At 35.7% G+C, this 25,714-nt stretch overlaps 1 protein-coding gene across 2 annotated transcripts; it reads right to left on the bottom strand.

The window, feature by feature from the left end:
- Positions 1-420: 420 nt before the first annotated feature.
- Positions 421-18,967, bottom strand: LOC121422080 (uncharacterized oxidoreductase YjmC-like). 2 transcript variants are annotated; one of them, XM_041616886.1, is made up of 11 exons: positions 18,494-18,967; positions 14,650-14,762; positions 13,810-13,964; positions 13,208-13,396; positions 9,203-9,318; positions 8,134-8,232; positions 7,213-7,278; positions 6,417-6,605; positions 1,937-2,032; positions 834-944; positions 421-481 (listed from the first exon to the last, which is right to left on the bottom strand). In XM_041616886.1, exons 2-11 carry the CDS (start codon positions 14,652-14,654, stop codon positions 422-424), a joined length of 1,086 nt encoding a protein of 361 aa, XP_041472820.1. In that variant the 5' UTR covers positions 14,655-14,762; positions 18,494-18,967; the 3' UTR covers position 421. The 2 variants fall into 2 exon arrangements, with proteins under 2 accessions (XP_041472820.1, XP_041472822.1); XM_041616888.1 differs by having other exon boundaries at positions 18,637-18,967.
- Positions 18,968-25,714: the final 6,747 nt, after the last annotated feature.

The following is a 25,714-nucleotide window of genomic DNA, read 5'->3' as shown; positions in this document are numbered from 1 at the left end:
AATTGAAAATAATAAATAGGCAAGAATAAGTTCTTTATGTGTTATATTTAATGATTGTGCCCAATCGGAAAAAGTTATGCCCAGTAAATAAACCCCCCTTTTTTAAACAAGTGCACACCTAGTTACTAGTAATGCATAAAGCATTTCCATTTATTTGAAAGCAGGATAAAAGAGCATTGTCGATTAAATGCCTTGCTCAAGGGCATGGGTGCCGCGGCCTGGATCGAACCCCGGACTTTCCATGTAAAACCAGGCGCCTTAGACCACTCGGCCACGTTACCTCCTCAAATTAGTAGCAACAGGTATGACACGTATTTCGATAAATATGACAAGCCGCTTCTGTTCCCTATGGCCGCGTCGAGTTTGGGCTATGATTTTGCCGAATCGAACGATATGATAGCGTTATTAGTCCACAGTTTGTTTAAGCGTCATGATTCTTGACAACAATTGGATCCACCTTTAGCCTTGTTGAAATGCCATTCTGAAATAAGAATCACAATTATTTTAAGTATGAATATGAGTAATACAGCAAAAATAAAATTGCAGGACAATCTATAGCCACAAGATGGATTGAGCTTGTTGTACGACCCCGTATGTTCGACTTTGGGACAATACGAATACACCATTACGGTATCGAATTGAACTGATCTGAATCTATTTCCGATAAAAATGAGTAGATAAAAACTTATACATGTAAAATTAACTTGTGAATACGGGAGGATGACCCTACTAAGCTGTATCACTTGAATACAAACGAATAAAAAAAAAATCAAATCAGTCTATTATGAATATATAGGAAGTATTGGGAGTGAGGATGTTATTTTTAAACTTACCAATTTCGTTATTAGATTCTTGTGATACGTTATTCCCCCTTCTTGTCTTACTTTCTCCACATGGACTCTCTCTGGATCGCCTGCAACTAGTACCTCCGTTTCCCCATTTGCCTTTAATTAATCATACATATCATTTAAAGTGATTTACATTGGTTTGACTTTTAAAAAAATCTGAGCTAGAAGGTCACACTTGTCACCTGTGTCTGTGATATGTAACAAAAATGAAGCCCAGAAAAAATTGCGTTCGAAAATGATTTAGTGCTTCAAAAACTGAAATATAAAGTGACCGGAAACACCATCTTAATCTCGTCCCATACACTTATGTGTACTATTTTGGTGTCTATAAGACGCCTATTTACGAAATCGGGGTTTGCCTTGTAGTTTAAGCTTTTCATTCTCAATAATGGTTGTTTTCAGGGTTTATTAGTTCTAATACATGCACTTGTACACATGTTTCATCTTGGTTTGAGATTTTTTTTTAAATCGGCTGCTCACAAAGTTAAAAATGCATTTAATAGATTGTAGTTTGAACACGACGTATATGGCTTAAGAGGTATATGAAGAATCTAGTTACGGAAGGGGTTAGGTCCGCTTTGGACCACTCCGAGATAAAAAAAGGCTTTTATTCTCACTTATTGCAATAATCCTATGAGAAATTAAATTGTCATGGTGTACTACCCTATCATGTAAACTTAAAATTGGGTATAAAAGAAATATACGTATCTTCATTGTTTTCTCATAATTTTTTTCTCTAATTATCATTGCGACCCTGACCCCCCTTTTGCAAGTGAGCTCTTCATATGTGAAGTTATTTTTGTCGTGTATAATTCATTAAGATGGTAGTGTGCTAAATACAATAGGTGACTATTTCGATTTCTTTTTTTGATTTAATTCATATGCGTATCGCAATATAGTTACACGACTAAGTCACCCCTTTACCTATAATATTTTTTCTACTGTGTTTACTATACTATATTCCTCGATTTTGTACTTCCTCCTTTCCACCACTTCAAAAATAATATGAGTGAATTCCTTTTGGCCACCTTAACACACTCATAAAAGAGTTCTACTATAATTATATTGAATTCAATTAGCATACTTACAGGTTCAGAATTTCTGCACGATGCCATCAATGACGTCATCCTCTCTGAAAATCCCGGAGCGAATGCATCAGAATTTATTGCCACAAAACACTGACCCTGGATAAATCAGAATAAATTAACGAACGAACCATTTATCATGATAATAATAATAATAACAATTGGCATCTATATAGTGCTTTATCAATCTACGACTGTTCAAAGCGCTTCACAATAATTATTACCCGGACACTGCATTCATAGCATTTCAAGCAGCCTGTTAGGCGCACACTCCCTAAACCAACCACAATGACAGTTGTTTCCTACCGGTACCCAATTAGCACCTGGGTAGAGTGGCAATGTGTGGATTGACACCTTGCCAAAGGGCGCTAGGCCATTGTGGGATTCGAACACACGACCCTCTGATTACAAGGCGGGAGTCAGAACCGCTACACCACGGCGCTTCCAGAAATTATGGTATACAGTACGTGTAAAATGCAAAACTAAAATTAGTAGTAGCGTTAAAGGGGGGGGGGGGGTGAAGAAAGTATGGGTCTTGTATGCGTTTTGAGCGAAGCAAGAGAGCAAGATATCGAAACTGTCAATCTAAGTCTGTTATCAGTCGACTGATAACAGCTCAATTGAGACTTTTCACATAAAACGAGACGAATATAAAAACTTTTTAAGAATAATTTTACAATACAGCGGTTTCTAATTAGAATAACTATTCAGGGGCAGAAGTGTGCTTTTTTCAGGGGAAAAGTCGATCGAAAAGTTCTCTCTTTTGCCTCATTCAAATAGGAAAGGGAATTATAAAGCCAAGCAGCGAATTTTCGTTACCTTTTAATCCCTTTTTTTTCTTTAAAAGTCCATCCAATTTTTTTTTCTTCGGTTTGTGTATTATTTTTTGTATTGCAAATTGCGGCCCTTACTTTTGTGGTAAAACGCAGAATGCAAAATTATAATAACAATATTCATTAAAATCATTATAAATTATAATTGAAATAATCATATTAATGATAGTTACACAACATGCATTGTATATACATGTATATGGTTTTAAAGTAATGCTCCTAACAGGCGCTCTAACCACCAGTTTTATCACGCATTCCCTGAACGGTTACACTTCGTAATTCCGAAGCTTCGTAATTCCGAAGGTTCTTTATTCCGAAGGTTCGTAATTCCGAAACACGTAAATTGCCTATACCTCGATGTTCGTTAATCCGAAAACGAAAAAGGGTTCGTTAATCCGAACATTTGTGGTGTAATTCCGAAGGTTCGATAATCCGAAAACGAAATAAGGTTCGTTGTTCCGAAGGTTCGTTAATCCGAAAACGAAATAAGGTTCGTTGTTCCGAAGGTTCGTTAATCCGAAAACGGAAAAAGGTTCGTTATTCCGAAGGTTCGTTGATCCGAAAACGAAATAAGGTTCGTTTTTCCGAAGGTTCGTTAATCCGAAAACGAAATAAGGTTCGTTAATCCGAAAACAAAATAAGGTTCGTTAATCCGAAAACAAAAAAGGTTCGTTAATCCGAAAAATGAAAACGGGAAAGCAGAGGCAGAGGCAAGGGGGAGGGGGGCGGGGGACACTGTTGCCGTTCAATTATCATATGAGGATGGGAAGGCAAGGGCGGCCGAACGAATTTTCGTTGGGGGTAAAGCCAAAAAATGAAACTCATACGTCAAAATGGGCACTTTGGTGATATTTTCACCTTAAGATTATCATCTGCTTGAAGTCATTGTGTGTTTGATAGTGATTAAGTAGAGAAAAACTTTTTTGAAGTGACTTCTTATTATGGCAAAATGTATATTTAGGCTTTATTTTTCGGGAGAATATAATGAGCGAGCGGCTTGGTAAAACAAATTCAGAGGTGAAGTTGTATAACGTTTTTTGTGGTCAATTATTCTTAAAATGGCATTATTGCGAGGTGTTGCGAGCGTGAATCACAAGCTAAAACTTTAGGTTATTTAAATAAAAAATGAAAATTAGTTTTTAAAAATCCGAGCAGATTTCTGCTGTCATTAAAAAGATGTGCATCTAACTAAAGAATTAACACGAGCGCAAAACGCAAGCTTAAACATACTGACCAGAAAAGGAACCTGTTAAAAAAGCATTTAGTGACCTCTTTAGGATGCATATTTCACCAATCGAATGAGAGTGCAAAGCGCCAGCTGAAATTTTTCAATATTCCAGCCTGAAAACTTAACTTAACTTGTATACTTTAAAAAGAGTATTTTATTTCGAAAAAAACATGAATAACGGCATATTTATTTTTGAAAAAGGAACTTTCCCATTTTGGAAAATATTAATTCCCTGTTTTTTATTTCCTTTTTGATGCCCCCTGCCTCCCTCCGGCGGATCCAACTTTCGTCAAATAGAGGGGGGGGGGGGGGCAATTTGTTTTAGCCATATTTTCCTTGATCGGCAGTTTAAAGTTGATTTTTTTTTCTTTGAAAGGGTAGTCCTAACAGTCAATAATTAGCTTTATCCTTATAAAATAAAGTAAATATGTAATAACATGATAAACCCTTTTTAAATAATGCGAGCGCGAGCTATATATTTTTGTTAATAATTATGATGGGCAATATGTTTGTGATCTTCAAAGCGAGATGCCTATGCAACTAAATTTAGATAATAACTGCTAGCAAGAAGCGCGAACAGAATTTTTAAATATATAAGCTCTGACCTGATCTAAAGGGGACATTTTAAGAACTTTTTGCGGTTAGCCACGAAGACGATGCGTGTTTTAAAAATGGCGGCGGAAAGTTTTTTTTTTTTTTGGGGGGGGGGCAAAGCAAAAAAAGGGGCTAATAGGGGCAATTTGGTGCAAACGGATATTTTCACCATTAGATTATCATCTGTGTAAAGAGGTTGTGTGTTTTGTAGTAACTAAATTGAGCACAATTTTTTAAGTGATCACTAAAGTTATATATTTACATTTCATTTCTGCGAGCGTAGAGAGCAAGCGGTTTGGGGGAAATCATATCTGAAGATGTCAATTCACCTTTTTGGTCAATTACTGTTAAAAGGGCATCCTTGTGAGATGTTGCGAGCGAATCACGTGCTCAAACTTTTGGAAATTTCATGTGGGCCTAGAATGATAATATTGATATAGATATCATTTACCCAGGGAAGCCACTTCAGTTCTGAAAACTATTCTCCCAGCTATTATTATTTTTTTACAAGAATGCTTAGAACACGTAGAATGTCCAGTTTTCAGGTTGGAAATCGGAAAAATTTGGCTCACGTTTCTCGCCCGCATCAATTATTTTTTATTGAGCAACTCATTCTATTCCTGGTTACAAAAAAGAAGTATGAAATGTCCAGTTTTCAGGTTGGAATATCACAAATTTTAAGCTTGCGGTTCGCGCTCTCATTATTTATTTCGTGAGATATACATTCTATTCATGAGTCACTAAATGCAGTCCTTAAAAGATTACTTTCTGAAGCCTGTTGCATAAAACTTTTTACCTGAGAAAACTCTGGTAAAAACTGAAAACTAAGGTTAGTCTGATTTCCGCCATTGACTTTAGCACAGGGCAAAAACTCCTGTAAAAACAATCTGAGTTTTCTCAGGTAAAAAGTTTCATGCAACGGGCCCAGGTCAGTATATAAACAAATTACAGCTCGCCCTCGCATTAATTCTTTAGAAAGATACACATCTTTCTCACGATTACAAAAAATGCTCCGAATGCTCACTTCACGTCTTGTTACATGAAATGTCTACTAGTTTCAGCTTGCGATTCGCACTTTCAACAAGGATCATTATTAGTATTATTTTTATTACCAGCAGAAGCTGTTATTAAAAATGACATCCCCTCCAATACAAATCCTATTATCTAGAGGTTGCTCGCACGCTTCCAACACACTTGATCCCCTGCATCTTTAATTAAACCATTTGCTTATAGGCAGCAATTGCTCAGATAAAATCGAAATTAGCCTATGCTTGATCAGGGCACCATTCTTAATGAAATACATGCTTTGGCCCCAACACACGCATGTATCATCGATCGTTATTACTATCATTGCATAATATCGTGTAATCTTGTAATGACAACATCGTTTTTGTTACCAAAATGAATTACTTTCATTTTCGGAAATACGAACCTTATTTAATTTTCGGATTAACGAACCTTATTTCGTTTTCGGATTAACGAACCTTCGGAATTACGAACCTTATTTCGTTTTCGGATTAACGAACCTTCGGAATTACGAACCTTATTTCGTTTTCGGATTAACGAACCTTCGGAATTACGAACCTTATTTCGTTTTCGGATTGACGAACCTTCGGAATTACGAACCTTCGGAATTACGAACCTTCGGAATACGGACCCTTCGAATAACCTAACCTTCGGAATTACGAGCTTCGGAATTACGAATGTATGCGTCCCTGAACAAGTGCATAAACATCGCAGGAATTCCTTCTTACTGGAACTCGTTCACTACATCTGGGCACAGAGTGGTAAGGGGGGGGGGGGGGGTGCTGATATATCAAATACTAACCAAGTCAGCTTCTCTGTCACCACCGTGCCACTTTCTGATGTTGGAACCAAAGTGTGCCCCTCCCAATATACCAGTCAACACCTCCACCATAAGAGCAAGACCAGTTCCCTTGTATCCACCCGTTATCTCCTCCCCTCCAAGGGGCTGAAGGCCCCCTCCGTTAAGTACCTCACGTGGATCAGAGGTCTCCTGTACAAACGTTAATTAGTCGTTGTTTTTAAAGCTCTACCGTGTCTGCTGATACAGCAATGCAAGCCACCCGATTATGAAATGAACGCTGTAACGTCTTTCTGTGAAAAACTGCATTGACCATCTATTTCCTTGATGAAGTCATAAATGAAGTTATAAACGATAAACTTTTATCAGCAATATCATTTCCAATAATATATTTATTGTTCTAAATTATTCTTTGGTATATTTATTTTAGGCTTTACTATTATTATTCTCATTATTATCATGATTGGTGTCGCCGTCATAGCTATTGGCATTAGTAATCAATTATCAATTTTACGATTATAGTGATCATAACGATAGCAATAACAATAAGAATAAATAATTATTGTCTTCTTCAATGATTCGTCAGTACTATATCTGATTTATTTTATAGTAACAGTATTGCCGCTGGTAATAGCGTTACATTAGTTATTCTTCATTGGACGATATGGAATCTAGATAGGTTGCCAAATTGAAAAAAAAGTTGCTCAGAATTTTCATGACGAAGTTATCGTTATAAACATTTACTATTACTACACCCTCTCCGTATTTAAATACACACATACAAATGGGCGTAGCGTACCTTTCCGCCTGAATCACAACCCCATCCTTTTGGTAAGGATTGTCCCTTTAGATGACATATTTCAGCCTGTGATATAAGTGTTTCAGATGAAAGAAAAATTACACACTTTTAGAGAAATAAAATAAAATTTGCCCTTCTAACAAGAGGAAAATATGAATGTTTCTGTCGCTTATTTTAAAACCTTTGAGAAAACGAGTTCCCCAAAAGGTCATTAACGTGGTTTAGGACCTTAAACACTGGTTTAGTAAAGAACACGAAGAACCTAAATAGGAGTTCCAGACTTGCTGTTAAACGTAATTTAAAACCTTTCTGGGGAGCCTTTAAAGGTTTCAGATACGGGACAAGGACAAAACCGGCTATTACTGTTTCATAAAATTCCTTAAAGCTGGGAAACATGAAGTTTCAATGTTCTATTATTTGTACAACATTACACTTTACAACCATTATATTTCCTGTTTTAATTATATTACATGTCTTTTTTTGACAAATGTAATGATTTATTTGTGTAAATTACACACAAAAAGCATTCAACCATGTCCTTTATCGAATACATATTTAACGGTGGTCTGTCCAATCAGGTATTTGTTCACCAACCTACATTTTACCCTTTTGAATGAAAGTTGGGTATAGAATTAAATAAAGTTATCAATTGAATATAACTAATCAATACGATAAGGTCGATTTAACGTTATCATTCATGTGAACTTTTTATGATATACCCTATCAAAATTGCAAAATAATCGTTATTATTAAAATGTCCTGTATTTGAATTGTAAACAAAATTCAGGAATGTTTCTATGCAATTCAAATTTATGTAACAATTCCAACTCATGAATACAAATTCTTTAGTACTAGCAATGTTTTGCTAGTTCTTCATGATTATGATTAATACAACTGATTAAATTGAACTGACAATAGTACCTTGCCATACGCCACGGTCGTGGTAGCCATGTCTAAGTCAAAACTATCCCCGTTCTCGGCAGGAGCACTGCATGCTAAGGGGTTCGAACCGGTGATAATCTATACAATAATAAAAAAAGAAGGATTGGGATCCGTTTCATTAATCCTTATACCAACGAAAGCTGTGCCTCCACGGTCAATACTCTAAAAACCTTTATTGAATCGCCGGAGCATGCCATGGACCTCGACAAGGTGGAGATCTTAGACAGGGAGGGAAGATGGTTTGAGAGAGGACTAAAGGAAGCCATCTGCATAAGGGCACACCAACCTTCGCTGAATCGTGACTGGGGGCAAAACAATCTTCCAATAGTTAATGACTCAAAACGTATCTTCCCGGCCGCGAATATTGGCCAGCGAAGATCATTTGAATCATATCACTCGAGAAGACTCAAATGCGCATTAGATAAAAAGTAAATAATCTTTGTTGAATTTTTGGCATGTTTGGTATGAGGATCAAAAGTTTAAGATTTGGGAAAATTTCACCAATCCAGTTTAAGTTAATCAGATTGTTACATGACTGGAGCAATCTCACAGCCACCCATAGCTCGTCCTGGGATATCCTGGCAAGCACGATATCTATATTTTAATTGGATATTCAAGATGGTCCATTTTCATAAAGTACAACAATAGATCTGAGCATTCCCATTGGTTCGCATTGATCCGTATTCTGAAGTCTGTGATGATTTAAACCATGGTTTAAATCTGTGCTGAAATAATTAGAAGCCGAAAAATTAAGACCTAAGTTATTACTTTTTTTTCTTTTTCATGTGTACTATGTTATTCCCTCAATAGCATTTAATGGAAGGGGGGGACAATCTAGTTATCATTCCCAGCTAGTTATAACAGTTTAACCAAATGCAACAAATAAATAACAATAATGATAAAGTTGAACCCCAAAATTCTTTGACAGTTCAAACAAAACTTTAAACCTGAGTGTAGATTGAACCCTAGCAGAGAATACGGGCTTTTTAGGCAGGGTAAGATAATAATTTTGTTTACATTATTAAGCACGAAACGCTTAATTCCTTACCTGTCTCGATCTGGTAGGAAAGGCACAAGGAGATGTGTTAGTGAAACTCAAACCAATCATACCAGCATCCTTTATCCTCATAGAATACCAACCTGCTATGCCATAGTGGTTAGAACCTTAATGATAATGATAATAATAATAGGCATTTATATAGCGCCATCTATCTAGAAATATTCTATTCCGAGGCGCACAAGAAAAAACAGAATGAGAAAAATTGGATGAGTGTCAAAGTGCGTATAACTAATATTGTTAAATACTAATTAATAATTGATAACCTAAAAGGAAAACCATCAATAAATCATGACCTCTGATAACAAACAATAAATCGTAATACATACGTATCGTCCATGCTACCTGGGTGGGAGAAGGGTGCGCGGCACATACCAGTGTTGTAGTGCCTTGATGCTCGGCCTTGGCCTTAAGGCGCCTTAAGGCCTATTTTTTCAAAGCCTTGGCCTTGAACATTTAAGCCTTGGCCTTGAGAGGGCCTTGGCCTTGGCCTTGAGGATTTTGAGCCTTGAAATTTCAAGGCATTTTCAAGGCATTTTCAAGGCTTTTTCAAGGCATTTTGTATTTTGTACTTTCATTTGTTTTATATAAGTAATTATAAATGTTTCAATTGTTCTGTATATCTAATGACACTAAATACTACAGTCAGCAGTAGCAGCAGCAGAAGCAGTAAATGTACTTAGCAGTGCCATCAATTGCAATTATCATCACATCATTATGTAACAAAGAGAAGTGATGAAAATTAATATGTAATCATGACTAATAAGGATAATGACAATATCAATAATAATGATAATAATTATGATTAGGATTATAGTCAGTGGCGTAACTACAGGAGGGGGGCATGGGGGCACGTGCCCCCCCCCCATCGGCTGACTAAAAAAAGGAGGAAAAGAGGGAGAAAGGAAGAGAAACGTAGTGGGGAAAGAAGACATTAATCATGTTAATGTTCATTATAATGTTATAATTATGTTATGTTACATTTCATGTACATAAGAAACATTTTTTTTCATATAAATGAAACATAATTTGCTCAGGGCATATGTCTTCATTGTTCCTGGTGCTCCCATTGTCTGTTTACCGAGATATATAATCCTGTTATACTAAAACCTCCCGTTTTCAAGTCAATATACACCAAACTACCAAATATATTTCCTCGCACTTCGAGTTATTATTTTACATGTACAATAGTATGCTTCTTTTTCATGAATACTTTAAGTGATTGTCCCATTTCAATTTCTTAATATAAAACATTTCCTGTCTGTGCTTACGTTCGCAGTAGTGGATTGGTGAAAGATGTCTGCTCTCCATCAATTCCTAGAATGAGTCCTTAAAATGTCCCTTTTTCTGTTTTCTGATCTGAATATCAAAAATTTTCAGCTCGCGCTTCGCGCTCGCATCATTTGGTTAGTGAACTACGTAAGGTCTTCTTGAATTCCTACAAACAAGCCTTAAAATGCCCCTCTTCAGGTCTGAATTTCCTAAATTTTCAGCTCGCGCTTCGCGCTCGCAAGATTTGATTAGTGAGATGGGTATGTATATCATGATTACAAGTGCTTTATGTGCATGTTTAGATGTAATTCTAACAAAATCAGCAAGCGCTTATTGGCAATCCCATTAGATGACTATGGTGAGATGTGTATAATCTTAATAGATAAAAGATTCCTAAAATATAGTCTTTAAAATCTTCCTGTTTGGGGTCAATATTTACAAAAATTTCAGTTCACGCTTCGCGCTCGCATTATTTAGCGAGACAGGTACATATCATGATTACAAAAGATTGACTGTAATGTCCCTTTTTAGGTTTGAATATCAAAAATTTTAAGCTCACGCTTCGCGCTCGCTTATTATTTGACTAGTGAGATACATGTCCGTTTATTGCCACTGTCCTTATAAAAATATCTCTATTAGGTCAGTATACCTGGCAACTGGGCGCGCTTCACGCGCTCACTAGGCAATTCTAAGTTTTTGCTGGTGCCCCCAAATGCCGTGACCCACGGTATGCCACTGATTATAGTGATTTTATGACAGGAATAATTCTGACAGATCTGACTGCAATTTTGACAACAATTTTCATACTTTAAAAATAGCTTACTCGAAAGAATGATAACAAAGTTGATTTCTATTCCATTATGTTTTCCTTGTATTATTTTCTTTGACCAACAAGAATGTTTTAAGTCTTAATGATATTCTGAAAAGATTCGGTAAACTTGAACACAAACTTCAATTTTGTCATTTCCAAATGGGCTATGGCATCAATGGCATGATGAGCCAAAAATTTTGAGGGGCCAAGCATGGCATACAGAGAAAAATTTAGGTTTCAAAATCAACAAATTTTGGATTGTGCTTGCATAAATTATTGTTAAGCAAGGTTCGCATTCAATTTACACCCAAAAAAAATGCTTAGAATGTCTAGTTTTTAGGTCGGAATATTACAAATTTTTGAGCTCGCGCTTTGCGCTCGCATTATTTGATTGGTGAGTTATGTATCCTATTTATGAGTCACTAAATGCAGTCCAGAACAGCTTCCTTTTCTGGTCAGTAAAAATTTCAGCTTGTGTTTTGTGCTCGCGTTAATTTGTTTAGTATTAAGATGCACACCTTTTTCATGATTACAAAAACAGCTCGAAATATTTAAATTTCATTTCTTATTACATCTTATTACAACATCTCGCAAGGATGTCCTTTTAACAGTGATTAGCACCATAATTGACCCAAAATTGAGTTTTACAACTTCAAAATTGATTTTTTTTTCAAAACCACTTGCTCGCTATGCTTTCTATAGCGGGATATTAAAGCCTAAATCAAAATATCTGTCTTATCAATTAGAAATCACTTAAAAAAGCTTTGCTGAACTTAATTTCCACAAAACACACAACTTCTTCACAGAGTTGATAATCTCATTTTGAAAATATCTGTTTGCACCATAATTCTCATTTTGACTTATACTGTAAGTGCTTTTTGGCTTTGACCTCCCCCCCCAAAAAAAAAAATACATTCTGCCTCCCCTGTCCCAGGTAGAGGAGAAAGACATATGTTGAGAATGGGCATGCCAGGATCAGATCACCTTGGTAATAATAATTATTGCAATGTGAATCGCCTAGAACAATAGTCAAATGTATAAAGGTAACTATATATTTATCTTAATTTTATGTCTAAATCTACATGATCTATCATGAAATTATTTTCGTTTTAAATGTACAAGGGTAAAAAATTTTGCTCGCTCACACCTTTTATACATTTGGTCCTGTGTGTCATGTATGCCGCCTAAGCATTGCTGTCTAATTTTTGTTCCATATATTGTACAATTGAAATGCCTTGGCCTTGGCCTTGAAGTTTTCAGGCCTTGGCCTTGGCCTTGGTTTCCATGCCTTGGCCTCAGCCTTGGTTATTGAAGCCTTGGCCTTGGGTATTAAAGCCTTGGCCTTAGCCTTGGCCTTGGAGGTTTGAGCCTTGACTACAACACTGGTGCGCACTTGCCACAGTGTTTTACTGCGCTTGCGTTGCTGTTGCGGCGCTATTGGGGACTTGACGTAATAGGATCATGATATAAAAGTCGGAGAGATATCTGAATATCGTAACCGAATTCAGTCAAGCATGCACCTTTCAAAATGTTTTGCATGACATACTTTTTTACACATGTTCAAAGTAAGAAGGGTTCAAAGTAGTCTCGTTTACTTGTCTGAATACCATCATGAAAGAATCCTGTCACAATCAAATTCACATACTCTACATGCTCTAGGGACAGTTTCAGAAGGTAAAGTGCGCGAATGAGTGGTAGTAAATTTATGTTTACCCATGAAATCCTTTTTCCGGAATTTGAGCCACTTTTGTGGAAACTTTCCAATCATACAAGTAACTGTTGCACGCGCAGCCTAAACAATTACGCTCAAGATACGAATGGGCGCATACGATTGGTTGAAATCAAATACTGTATCTCATGAGCGAAACTTCTTCCTGCAACTGGGCCCTTCATATAGCGATGTAAGACCTCACCTTTTGCCACAACCCATCCTATACCAGCTTGCTTAGCCTTCTCGATTGCAAGGTCTACGCAGAACTGACCCACGATAGGACCAAGCAAGTTCTTCCCATCTACCCAAGCTGTTCCAGCCATCTCTTTGATAATAACAGGTTCGCCATCCTTAGCAGTCACGCCTCGTTCAACATTACCGAGGTAAACATCTGTGAATTTATGAAGATGAAATAAAACTTGTATAAGGACATTGCCAAATAAAACCCCACGCTCAATGCGATTTTAAGGGAGATTTTATCCTTCTCTTTATCCCATCACTCCTCCTTATAAAAGTATTTAAATGCTTCTCCACTATGACAAAGCCTTGGCGTAACTAAATATTGACACAAACATTAATCATCATCAAACCAGTAAAGGAAACAATCATTCGAAATAAAGCAATTTAGCTTTTGTCGGCATTCAAATGGGTTTGACTGCATGGCTGTTTAACAATGTTGACTGTTTGACATGCATTCATGCTTAGAAATTGTATAAATGTATAAATTGGGAAATGGAATACAATAAATGCTCATTTGAATTGAAATGAATAATTTTCGAATTATCATAAGTATCATAATCTTACCGATGCGATTTATTCCATGACTGTAGTGCCCTCTACGGTCGGCTGTTACCAGGAGCTCGGCAAGGAGAGAAGCATGGGAGGGGTTTGTTCCGATGGCAACCATGCATCTCTCAATAAATGATATGGATTCTGCTACTTCTACCAGCACGTGATCCCTGGGAAACAATGAAGCGTGTGCGTGTGATTTATCTTTATCTTCATTGACTGCGATGATTATTGCACAGCTGGTTAATATGTTTGTATTGATTTTTAGCCACAAAAAATTATATAAATCTTTGTAAGTTGATAAAAAAAAAAATTGAATCATTAAGAATGTTTTAACTTAACGATTAGCTATTAAGCTAAATCATACTATATTGAGTTAAATAGGTATTTTGAAACCTTTCCTCGTAATCTAACTCATACCATGAATATTATAATTAATTTCATATTTTTTTTTAATCTGGGGGGGGGATAGGCACATTAACCCAACATCACGGATACTTGTTTATTCTTTTTTGATGTACCTTTTTTTTGCCAATCAGACAAATTGTTTGTAAATTTTATGATTTGATATTGATTTCCTAATAAAACATATAATAATAAAAAAACAACATCACGGAACAATCAAGCAAAAAAATGTATCTGTATCGATTATATAATATATCCATTGTTTGATATTGATTTATTCAGAGGCGGCGGAACATCAGGCTAAGACAAAGAAAGTGGAGGGGCATCTTTTGTCTGCCAAACAATAGGTGCCTCTCCACTGTTATTGTATGAGCCTGACATTCCGCCGCCTCTAGATGATATTGATATACTAAAAAAAAAAAATACACAAATCCTATATTTACAACTTACTCCATGTAGACCTTTACTGTTCACAGGATGTAGAAAATTGAACCTGTGACATCTGATTTCCGTTCAAAGCAAAATGAATCGTTGCTTTAAGCTATGTTTGATATCACTTTAGCCTGTAAAAGTGGACAGAATAATACCGTTCTGTTAACGTTCACTTGAAACCTAGCCCCCCCCTGCGACCCCTCTAAATGAAAATGAAAGATGTGTCATATAACAGCAAACGCCATATAAATACGCCAGAGCTCTGAATACATATTGCTCACTGTTTTACTCTTTGACTTCATACCGCAATTTAAAAACAAAGCCGAAAGTTTTTATTTTTTTCTTTGCCAATCAAATTTTCATTCGAAGTTACTTAAGTTTTCGACGGTCCCTTCGTATTCATCGAGATGGCAATGATCAGATCAATCATGACCTGAGGGTCACAGTGACTCAGTTTGCTTTCGCCTCCCAGACTCAGGTGATGCCAAACATATGATAACAATGATATTATTTGATTGGCCAAGAAAAGTATTTTGATTTATGAGTAGTTCGTAATTGGTCTTGTTATACTTCTTAGGAGCTGATGTATAGCCAATGTGGTGAATAATGCCTTGATTTTGTTATTACAATTGGATTGCAGTGTTGTAGTCAAGGCTCAAACCTCCAAGGCCAAGGCCAAGGCCAAGGCTTTAATACCCAAGGCCAAGGCTTCAATAACCAAGGCTGAGGCCAAGGCATGGAAACCCAAGGCCAAGGCCAAGGCCTGAAAACCTCAAGGCCAAGGCCAAGGCCAAGGCATTTCAATTGTACAATATATGGGGAAAAAAATTACTGGTAGACAACAATGCTTAGGCGGCATACATGACACACAGGACCAAATGTATAAAAGGTGTGAGCGAGCAAAATTTTTGACCCTTGTACATTTAAAACGAAAATAATTTCATGGTAGATCATGTAGATTTAGACATAAAATTAAAATAAGTATATAGTTACCTTTGTACATTTAATTATTGTTCTAGGCGATTCACATTGCAATAATTATTATTACCAAGGTGATCTGATCCTGGCATGCCCATTCTTAACATATGTCTTTCTCCTCTACCTGGGACAGGGGAGGCAGAATGTATTTTTTTTTTGGGGGGGGGAGATCAAAGCCAAAAATGCACTTACAGTATAAGTCAAAATGAGAATTTTGGTGCAAACAGATATTTTCAAAATGAGATTATCAACTGTGTGAAGAAGTTGTGTGTTTTGTGGAAATTAAGTTCAGCAAAGCTTTTTTAAGTGATTTCTAATTGATAAGACAGATATTTTGATTTAGGCTTTGATTTCCCGCTATAAAAAGCATAGCGAGCAAGTGGTTTTGAAAAAAAAAATCAATTTTGAAGTTGTAAAACTCGATTTTGGGTCAATTATGGTGCTAATCACTGTAAAAAGGGCATCCTTGCGAGATGTTGTAATAAGAAATGAAATTCAAATATTTCCAGCTGTTTTTGTAATCATGAAAAAGGTGTGCATCTTACTAAACAAATTAACGCGAGCACAAAACACAAGCTGAAATTTTTACTGACCAGAAAAGGAAGCTGTTCTGGACTGCATTTAGTGACTCATAAATAAGATACATAACTCACCAATCAAAAAATGCGAGCGCAAGCTCAAAAATTTGTAATATTCCGACCTAAAAACTAGACATTCTAAGCATTTTTTGTGTAAATTGAATGCGAACCTTACTTAACAATAATTTATGCAAGCACAATCCAAAATTTGTTGATTTTGAAACCTAAAATTTTGCTCTGTATGCCATGCTTGGCCCCTCAAAATTTTTGGCTCATCATGCCATTGATGCCATAGCCCATTTGGAAATGACAAAATTGAAGTTTGTGTTCAAGTTTACCGAATCTTTTCAGAATATCATTAAGATTTAAAACATTCTTGTTGGTCAAAGAAATTAATACAAGGAAAACCTAATGGAATAGAAATCAACCTTGTTATCATTCTTTAGAGTAAGCTATTTTTAAAGTATGAAAATTGTCAAAATTACAGTCAGATCTGTCAGAATTATTCCTGTCATAAAATCACTATAATCAGTGGCGTCCCGTGGGTCACGGCATTGGGGGGCACCAGCAAAAACTTGGAATTGCCTCGTGAGCACGCGAAGCGTGCCCAGTTGCCAGGTATACTGACCTAATAGAGATATTTTTATAAGGACAGTGCCAATAAACGGACATGTATCTCACTAGTCAAATAATGCGAGCGCGAAGCGCGAGCTTAAAATTTTTGATATTCAAACCTAAAAAGGGACATTACAATCAATCTTTTGTAATCATGATACGTACCTGTCTCGCTAAATAATGCGAGCGCGAAGTGCGAACTGAAATTTTTGTAAATATTGACCCCAAACAGGAAGATTTTAAGGACTATATTTTAGGAATCTTTTATCTATTAAGATTATACACATCTCACCATAGTCATCTAATGGGAGTGCCAATAAGCGCTTGCTGATTTTGTTAGAATTACATCTAAACATGCACATAAAGCACTTGTAATCATGATTAACATACCCATCTCACTAATCAAATCTTGCGAGCGCGAAGCGAGCTGAAAATTTAGGAAATTCAGACCTGAAGAGGGGCATTTTAAGGCTTGTTTGTAGGAATTCAAGAAGACCTTACGTAGTTCACTAACCAAATGATGCGAGCGCGAAGCGCGAGCTGAAAATTTTTGATATTCAGATCAGAAAACAGAAAAAGGGACATTTTAAGGACTCATTCTAGGAATTGATGGAGAGCAGACATCTTTCACCAATCCACTACTGCGAACGTAAGCACGGACAGGAAATGTTTTATATTAAGACCTTAAAATGGGACAATCACTTAAAGTATTCATGAAAAAGAAGCATACTATTGTACATGTAAAAGAATAACTCGAAGTGCGAGGAAATATATTTGGTAGTTTGGTGTATATTGACGGGAGGTTTTAGTATAACAGGATTATATATCTCGGTAAACAGACAATGGGAGCACCAGGAACAATGAAGACACATGCCCTGAGCAAATTATGTTTCATTTATATGAAAAAGATGTTTCTAATGTAATGTAACATAACATAATTATAACATTATAATGAACATTAATGTCTTCTTTCCCACTACGTTTCTCTTCCTTTCTCCCTCTTTTCCTCCTTTTTTTTGTCAGCCGATTGGGGGGGGGGGTGGGCACGTGCCCCCATGCCCCCCTGTAGTTACGCCACTGACTATAATCCTAATCATAAATATTATCATTATTATTGATTACATCATATTACCAATAAATAATATTAATTTACATCACTTCTCTTTGTTACATAATTATGTGATGATAATTGCAATTGATGGCACTGCTAAGTACACTTACTGCTTCTGCTGCTGCTACATGTACTGCTGACTGGTAGTATTTAGTGTCATTAGATATACAGAACAATTGAAACATTTATAATTACTAATATAAAACAAATAAAAGTACAAAATACAAAATGCCTTGAAAAAGCCTTGAAAATGCCTTGAAAATGCCTTGAAATTTCAAGGCTCAAAATCCTCAAGGCCAAGGCCAAGGCCCTCTCAAGGCCAAGGCTTGAATGTTCAAGGCCAAGGCTTTGAAAAAATAGGCCTTAAGGCGCCTTAAGGCCAAGGCCGAGCATCAAGGCACTACAACATGGTTGGATTGCCAACAATATACTGCAGTATATTTTTTTCACATGGATAGAGGAAAGAGAGGGAGGGGGTGTGGCTGTAAAAACCTACCATAACTATGCATTAGTTGAACAGTTTGTTTTACTGAAACACCCATATTCTAACAAACCAAATAAGGAAACTTGTTTAACTCACCAAAGTTCGGGGATGGTAATGATTACTCTATGTTGAAGCTGGTGTGAGAAATCATTACCTCTGTTGAACACCTCCAGATATATATCCTATATACTATGTATCTCAGTCAAAATTAGTTTGCACTAACGCTGAAATTAACTTACGGTCATTGTCTCCCGAGTAAAGGCTTGAAGCTTGAATGAAAAGGCCAATTAAGTTACAATGCGAACATTAGTAATGACAGCCATCTATATCCGTGCACATAAACGTATTAAAACGTACAAGTATTCCTCCAACATGTTATTGAATAGTTTTATTTAATCAGTAGTGTACTATCGTGAGTGTTATATAACCAACCTTTGGTCCATGAACTATCAGAGTTCGATTGTTGACTTTTTTCTATTATTTACCCGTATTTGACGATGTACAGAATATACTACATGCCGTTGTTGTTTAACGCCAGTTAGCGTGTTACACGTTTGAGGCATGTAAACCGGCTATACATGGATAACCGCTGTTTATTTCCTAAACAATTGGAGCTATAGCCACGATAACAGCGTTAATAGCTGTAAGGCCTATCAAAGGGCAACGGGGCATACTTTCTATGCCACTTTAAGGGCAGAGAGGAAAGATGCGAGGGGGGGGGTAGGGGTAATGAGAATATTTGTTCTTTTATTCGCTGTATTGTTTCGTTTTCTTTAGACAAGTTGGTCTCTCGCATGAAATTATTTGTTGATCTAGACAGCCCTTCACGTACAACACGCATGATTAAGTGTACTGACTTCACATTATTAAAAAAATTGTTGTATTTTCCGTTGATGAAATTCATAATCTTTCCATGCAACATCCAGCGGTATGATAAGGTAATAGTATGCAACTCTAGAAGCATTGAATTAAGCGCTATATGCTAACGGTCCCAGAAAGAAAAACCAGGAAGACTAGTATTTTTTTTTACTGGTTTCCAGTATAATTTTTTTTCCTGGTTTCCAGTATATTTTTACTGGGCCAGTTCATTTTTAACTGGACCAGTAAAAATCAACCCGAGACCAGTTCCAACAGTGGCATTCCAGTTGAATCAATTAGTAATACCATCATTGCTCTTATGATTATCACAATTATTATCATTATGATTATTATGATCATTGTTGTAATCATTCTTATTACTGTTATTATTGTTATTGATATTGTAATTATTATTATTAATATTATCATAATTATCAAGTATTGATATTATCATTAAAATAATTATTTCCTCTAAAAAATATCTGATTAAGATCAAAGCAAGATATATTTTTCTGATATAGTCAACTGGTCTAAAGTAATTCAATGTTAACTGGTCAAGACCAGTAATACCAGTAATTCTGATGATGCTGATCACGTGGTTTACCTGATTTGCATATTTCCTTTTTTTCAAGAAAAATCAGGATTTATAATGGAATATCCTTGCAATAGCACTCATTGTTGTTTAAAAATCTTCAAAATAAGTGTGTGAACTAATTCACAATAAAATGTGTAATTTCACACATCACATTAAAAACAACAGCAGAAAGATTAATTTACTAACCATCTTTTCCATCACATTTCATTGGCCATGGTATATAACAAACCAAATGCATATAATAAACTGATCCAGTAAGACCAGTACGAGGACCAGTTCGACCAGTTTGAGGACCAGTTGGACCAGTACCAACCACCAGAAACAAGACCAGTATAAAATTCCAGTAATTTAAGACCAGTATGATTTTTAACTGGACCAGTAAAACTTTAACTGGACCAGAGATACCAGTTAAAATTATACTGGTCTAACTGGTCCAGTGCAACTGGTTTTTCCTTCTGGGGTGGATATTATAATTATTATCATAATCATAATTATCATAATTATAATTATCATTACTATATATTTGTTATTTTTGTTGCATCTATAACTATTATATATTAACAATGATAAGCAGGCATAATACTAAATGGGAAAATAATTGATTTCAAAGAGAAATAGAAACTGCCTAGGATGAGTTCGATCGCCGGCCACGGCCTATGCCCGTGAGGAAGTCGTTATATCGACAGTCCTCTTTTATTCTACAATTAAGGTAATTTTAAATGATACATGCATTCCTAGAAACGAGGTGTGTACTTGTTAAAAAAAATGAACGAATAAAGACGAGATAGACTAATAAAGGTTCGCTACTAACTGCTGTTATCATGGTTATCCAGAGTTCTTACTCGCTTTCATAATTATTTTGTTACTGGCGCACTGTCGGCGCTTGCCCCGAGCTTTGATTTTTCCTCACATACGCGCTTAGAATTGTCCACCTGGTACTAAATCGATTCATGCAACTGTTCGCTTCCAAAATAGCACAACGGTCGCATTCCGACGCGAGACGCTTCTTTCTGAACAGCATTGTTTCACTTTTTATACGACTAGGTATTCTATAAGAACCTGACAGTAGTTATACAGTGCGTCCCAGAAAAAAAAAACGAAACCGAGATTTATCGATAATTTATCATAACTTAATCACAAATACAATAGACAAATGGCCTACAGTTGCAAAGCTTAGAATCTCTTCTTTCAGCTGAAATTACTAAAATTATTTCTCATTCACGCATGAGTGAGCAAAAACAATTTGATAAAAGGATACCAAAAAACTCATCTGGCGGGGGTATCTGAATTTCAAAAAGAAAATCACATGCCTAAAAATGTCAATATCTGCTGTTCTTTTATTTGATACCTTAATCACAGAAAATGGTCAAGAGGTATTTTGAGGTAGAAAAGTTCTATCCCCTCGAAACAATGCTTGTATTTCCATCATTTCATTAAATAAACGTGTTTTCGCCGCTTTCCAACAGTAGCTATCGCACGGTTTACAAAAGTCTTAATGCATGGCTAATCGTCAACAAAACGGAGTGTCGAGTGACTCGAAACGCTAGCCTATAAAACCTCATCATTTTTTGAAATTATTGAAATTCAAGCTTTATTTCAAATGATCAGAACTTTATAATTTTTTTTTACCATTTCCTGTAATTCAGGTATCAAATTAAACAGCAGATATTGAACTTTCTAAAATGTGGTTTTCATTTTTAAAGCCAGATACAGCCCGCCAAGTGAGTTTTTGGTATTCCCTCTTCAAAATATTTTTCTCACTCATGCGTGAATGAGAAATAATGTAAGTAATTTCAGATAAAAGAGGAGATTCTAAGCTTTACAATGGTAGGTCACTTGCCTATTGTATTTATGATTCAGTTATGATAAATCTCGGTTTCGTTTTTTCTGGGACGCACTCTACAGTGCGTATCAAAAAAAGAGTTTACACTTAGAAAAAATCCTGTAAAATTATATATTTGTAATATCATAAAGATTTTTCCAAATTTTAACATTGGTACAGATCCATTTAAGCAAATGACGATATAACTGTCGAAAAATATTTCCCCTTGAGTGAGCACCACTTACTTTTGAAAAGTTAGTGAAAAATGATTTGCGCAGAACTTGGAAATAGTTATGCGAATAAAAGTAGACCTTAATCATGAAGAACACGTGGAATTTAGCTAGTAAATTGATTTGATATCTTTTACCTTTTTTAACTTGTTTCCTTGCCCAAAACACTTTGAAGAGTACATTGCGCCCCACCCCACTCCCCCACACACCGAGGACATCTTGACGATATTTGCTTTACACTGAGCTGTGATTTACATAAAATGCCTAAGGCTTCATTTTCATTTTATTAATCATTGTCAAGCTTGGGAAAAGTGGGAGGAAACAAGTATCAAATTGAAAATGAAATGTAAACCCACTTTAATGATACAAACTTAGTGAAAAATGCTGGAGATGTCTGATATAAACTTTTGTTCAGATTCAGTTATGTCCTCAGATCCAGCTGGCACACAAACGGGTAAAGGTTGTGCTTACTAAGTGTTGAATTTCAATTTGGGTGGCAAAATTGTTACAAAATGCTGGAATGTATCCGTTTTATTTCAATCGACTAAAAGTGCAAGGGAAATGTATGAGAAATGTTTCGCAGGGTAAGTTTGATTTCGTCCTTTCCCCTTGACACAGCGTGAAAACGAGCATTTCTGCGCAAACAGATTTCTGCGAGCTTTACAAAAATGGACAGTGCTCACTCAAGTGTAACATTCTGTCAAAACTTTTACTTTCATTAGATAGATGAGACCCAAACCCAAGATTATATGTGAAAAAATTATCCACATGTTGTATATTTTTTTATTCCCAGGGCTTTTTCAAAGTGTAAACTTTTTTTGATACGCACTGTATAACAGTTTAAACAATCGTACTTAATATATTTATTTGGAAATCAGTATAACAACTTAAACCTTGTCGTTTAAGATCTTATGTAATTGTTTAAATCATTTATGCTACTTAAAAGTTTATAATAATAGTAACTTAAGAGCTTTTAATGCATCATTTAAACAGCGTTTTAATTGTGTGGGTTTCACGCTTCTTCCGTATCTATAGTTTGAATAGTACATTTATATTCACTCTTTTGTATAATTTATGTTCTTTATATGAAAATGGATGAAATTTCAAAGGAAGAAAAAATAAATGTTTACTTTCATTGAATTAAAGCTGTACTGCCTCCTATAAATGATAGCATTTCCTACATACGACAATTCTATGGAAAATCTGTTAATAGTTTTTACTAGACAATAGTAATCATAACAATACCACTACTACTATTAAACAACATTAATTATAGTAGAAAAAATCAAGACCAAATAAACCCTGTAGCTTATATTTGGTATTCTACAAGAACAACAAATGGGTTATGAGACGGTCGTATTTATCTTTAATAGTAAATCTTCGTTTATTAGTATGAACCCCGGGAGGTGCCACATACAGAGCATTCAGGTCTTCTGAAGTCTCAAGAAAGTACCTCTTGATGCCACCAAGATACTCATTCAACCAGCCTAAATTCACATTAACATCGATTTTTGTTTTCGCCCAACCAGTAATACTTACACAATAAAATCATCAAGGTATTGCATATCAATCAATGAAAACAATACAAGACTTGACATGGATCAAGCCAGGGATAACAAACTGTGTACCCACATATACCAAATGCATATTTCACATGTACCACATGCATATTCACTTAACCCGAAGAACAAAATCAAACGACTTTGAAAGGCAAAACGAACAGGAAAAGTAATCTTGAATATATCAACAATCAATAAAACTATATATGTCAGTTTATCAATTAAAATAAACAACCATTTAATCAACCTATAAAACAATTGAATATCTATCAAACCAAATTCATTATAGCCATATTAAACCATACATTAAAACATTCATAGCATCTTTATAGCCCAATCAACTGTCTCCTGGACTTGTAACAGGATCGTATAATACATGGCGGAAGTATAACACACAATAATATCAATACGGCCGAATAAAATGATATAAGGGATCATACCATCTCCCGTTGACAAAATACAAGCAAGTGTTACAAAGTAAATTATTTTCTGAATTTTCACTCAAACATATAAAAAGTAGAGTAATAAACATAATTGTATTATTCATTGAGAAGAAAATATATACTTCATGAAACATACAATCCCAAGGGTTAATAATTCAATGCACATCACACTTTTTTTTATAGTTTTATATACAACACTAACAATTCATAAAAATGGGGAAACAAAACGGCCAACACGTCTTCAAGGTCATGAAGGTGACAACATTTTTTTCATTTTTTAAAGATAGAATTACCCTGTACAAAGCGGTTATACAATTGCAGAGTCCAGATTTATAGAATTACTTCTTATTCTTCTCTCTTCAATTATTATTTCCCCGTTCCGCGTTTCCTGCTTTTCCATCTCTATAAAATCATATCAGGCGGTCTGGGCCCGGCCCCGAACCCCACCCGTGGCACCACCAATGAGCAGCAGCGCTTGGAAGTAACAAAACTCCGATCAATCATACTTTTACGTATACTGGTATGTCAATTTGAAACAATGTAGACTGCAAAAGATTCTTTCACGCATGCGATTTCGACCCTGTCAGTGAAATTGTTGAAGAAGCTAAAAATCAGGGTATTGCATTTATGAATACAGAAAAATGTGAAATAAGACTCTTATAATATTTGTTTTGAACAAAAAAGATGGAACAGGAAAGTATAATCTTAACGAAAGCGACCAGGGGCCCCGTCTTAGAAAGAGATTCGATTGATCCGATTGTCTGCGACTCGTGCAGTATGATCTTAGCTATGTCAATATATCTGATGTACCCCTCAATCCCAGTCAATATAATATATTTAGTACGTCTCCATAGTATAACGATATTTCACCGGTTACAAACATTGAATATCGAAATGAATAACTACAATGCAATGCATGTACAAAAAAAGTTATGATAACTGACCAACAGCTCTCAGTTTTATCGGAAGTACTAGAAGACCGCCTTCCAAATATGGTGAAATTGGATAAAAATGTTTTACAATTATAATTTTTCTCTGAAGTATACCGATACCCATGGCGCGGATCGAGTGTCAAATCTTTTTCTGTGTCTGATGTTTGTCCCAAAAAATGACAAGCCCCCCTCCCAAAAGGTCATTATTAAAAAAGCTTTCTTTTGGGAATTTTGAGATAAGTCCTAAGGTGACAAAATGTGATTAAAAAAAGAAAAACAGGGATAAGAACAAGCGCATCCCCGAGGGAGGGTGGTAGATATTAAGAATAATAAGTTTTGCAAAGAATCTGCTGTTAAACAAATAGCATCAATGAAAAGAGGATTTGACGTTGCTGATAGACCACAACGTCAAATCGTCTTGTCATTTTTTTGCCTAAGTATTTGGTACAAGACACAGAGTCATGTTAAGAAGTTGATGCATGTTTACATATGTGTTGCATATATATATATATATATATATATATATATATATATATATATATATATATCAGCTGGATCGAAGCTATTGCTTTGATACAGTACACGTATGGGAGAAGAAATACAAATGTGTAAAACTTTACATGTACAACAGCTTTTGGCAACTCTTTTTTATTTAAATATTGTAAAGAAATGGATGAAGAGAACAATGGTAGGCGTAGCTTAAATCAAGGTTCCCCAGAGCTATCTACCGTTTGGAAAAATTGGTGATGCCAAAAAAATGTCTCTGCCGGGAATCGAACCCGGGCCCCCAGCTTTGAACGCCGGTGCCTTAACCACTAGACCACAGAGACGGGTTAATGGTTAGGGCGAGATTTTCGACACTATACCAATTATATTTT

This window comes from Lytechinus variegatus, chromosome 9 (genome assembly GCF_018143015.1).
Source record: "Lytechinus variegatus isolate NC3 chromosome 9, Lvar_3.0, whole genome shotgun sequence".
Taxonomy (NCBI): Eukaryota; Metazoa; Echinodermata; class Echinoidea; order Temnopleuroida; family Toxopneustidae; genus Lytechinus; species Lytechinus variegatus.
The sequence above is the reverse complement of the archived record's forward strand: the minus strand, read 5'-3'. Positions and strand labels throughout refer to the sequence as shown.

What these genes read in the sequence shown, in the direction of transcription:
- LOC121422080 (XM_041616886.1), bottom strand. An exon ending in TCATGGAATAAATCGCATCG is followed by an intron (nt 13,397 to 13,809) that starts GTAAGATTATGA and finishes ATAAATTCACAG; the next exon opens with ATGTTTACCTCGGTAATGTT. An exon ending in TTCCTACCAGATCGAGACAG is followed by an intron (nt 8,233 to 9,202) that starts GTAAGGAATTAA and finishes ATTATTGTATAG; the next exon opens with ATTATCACCGGTTCGAACCC.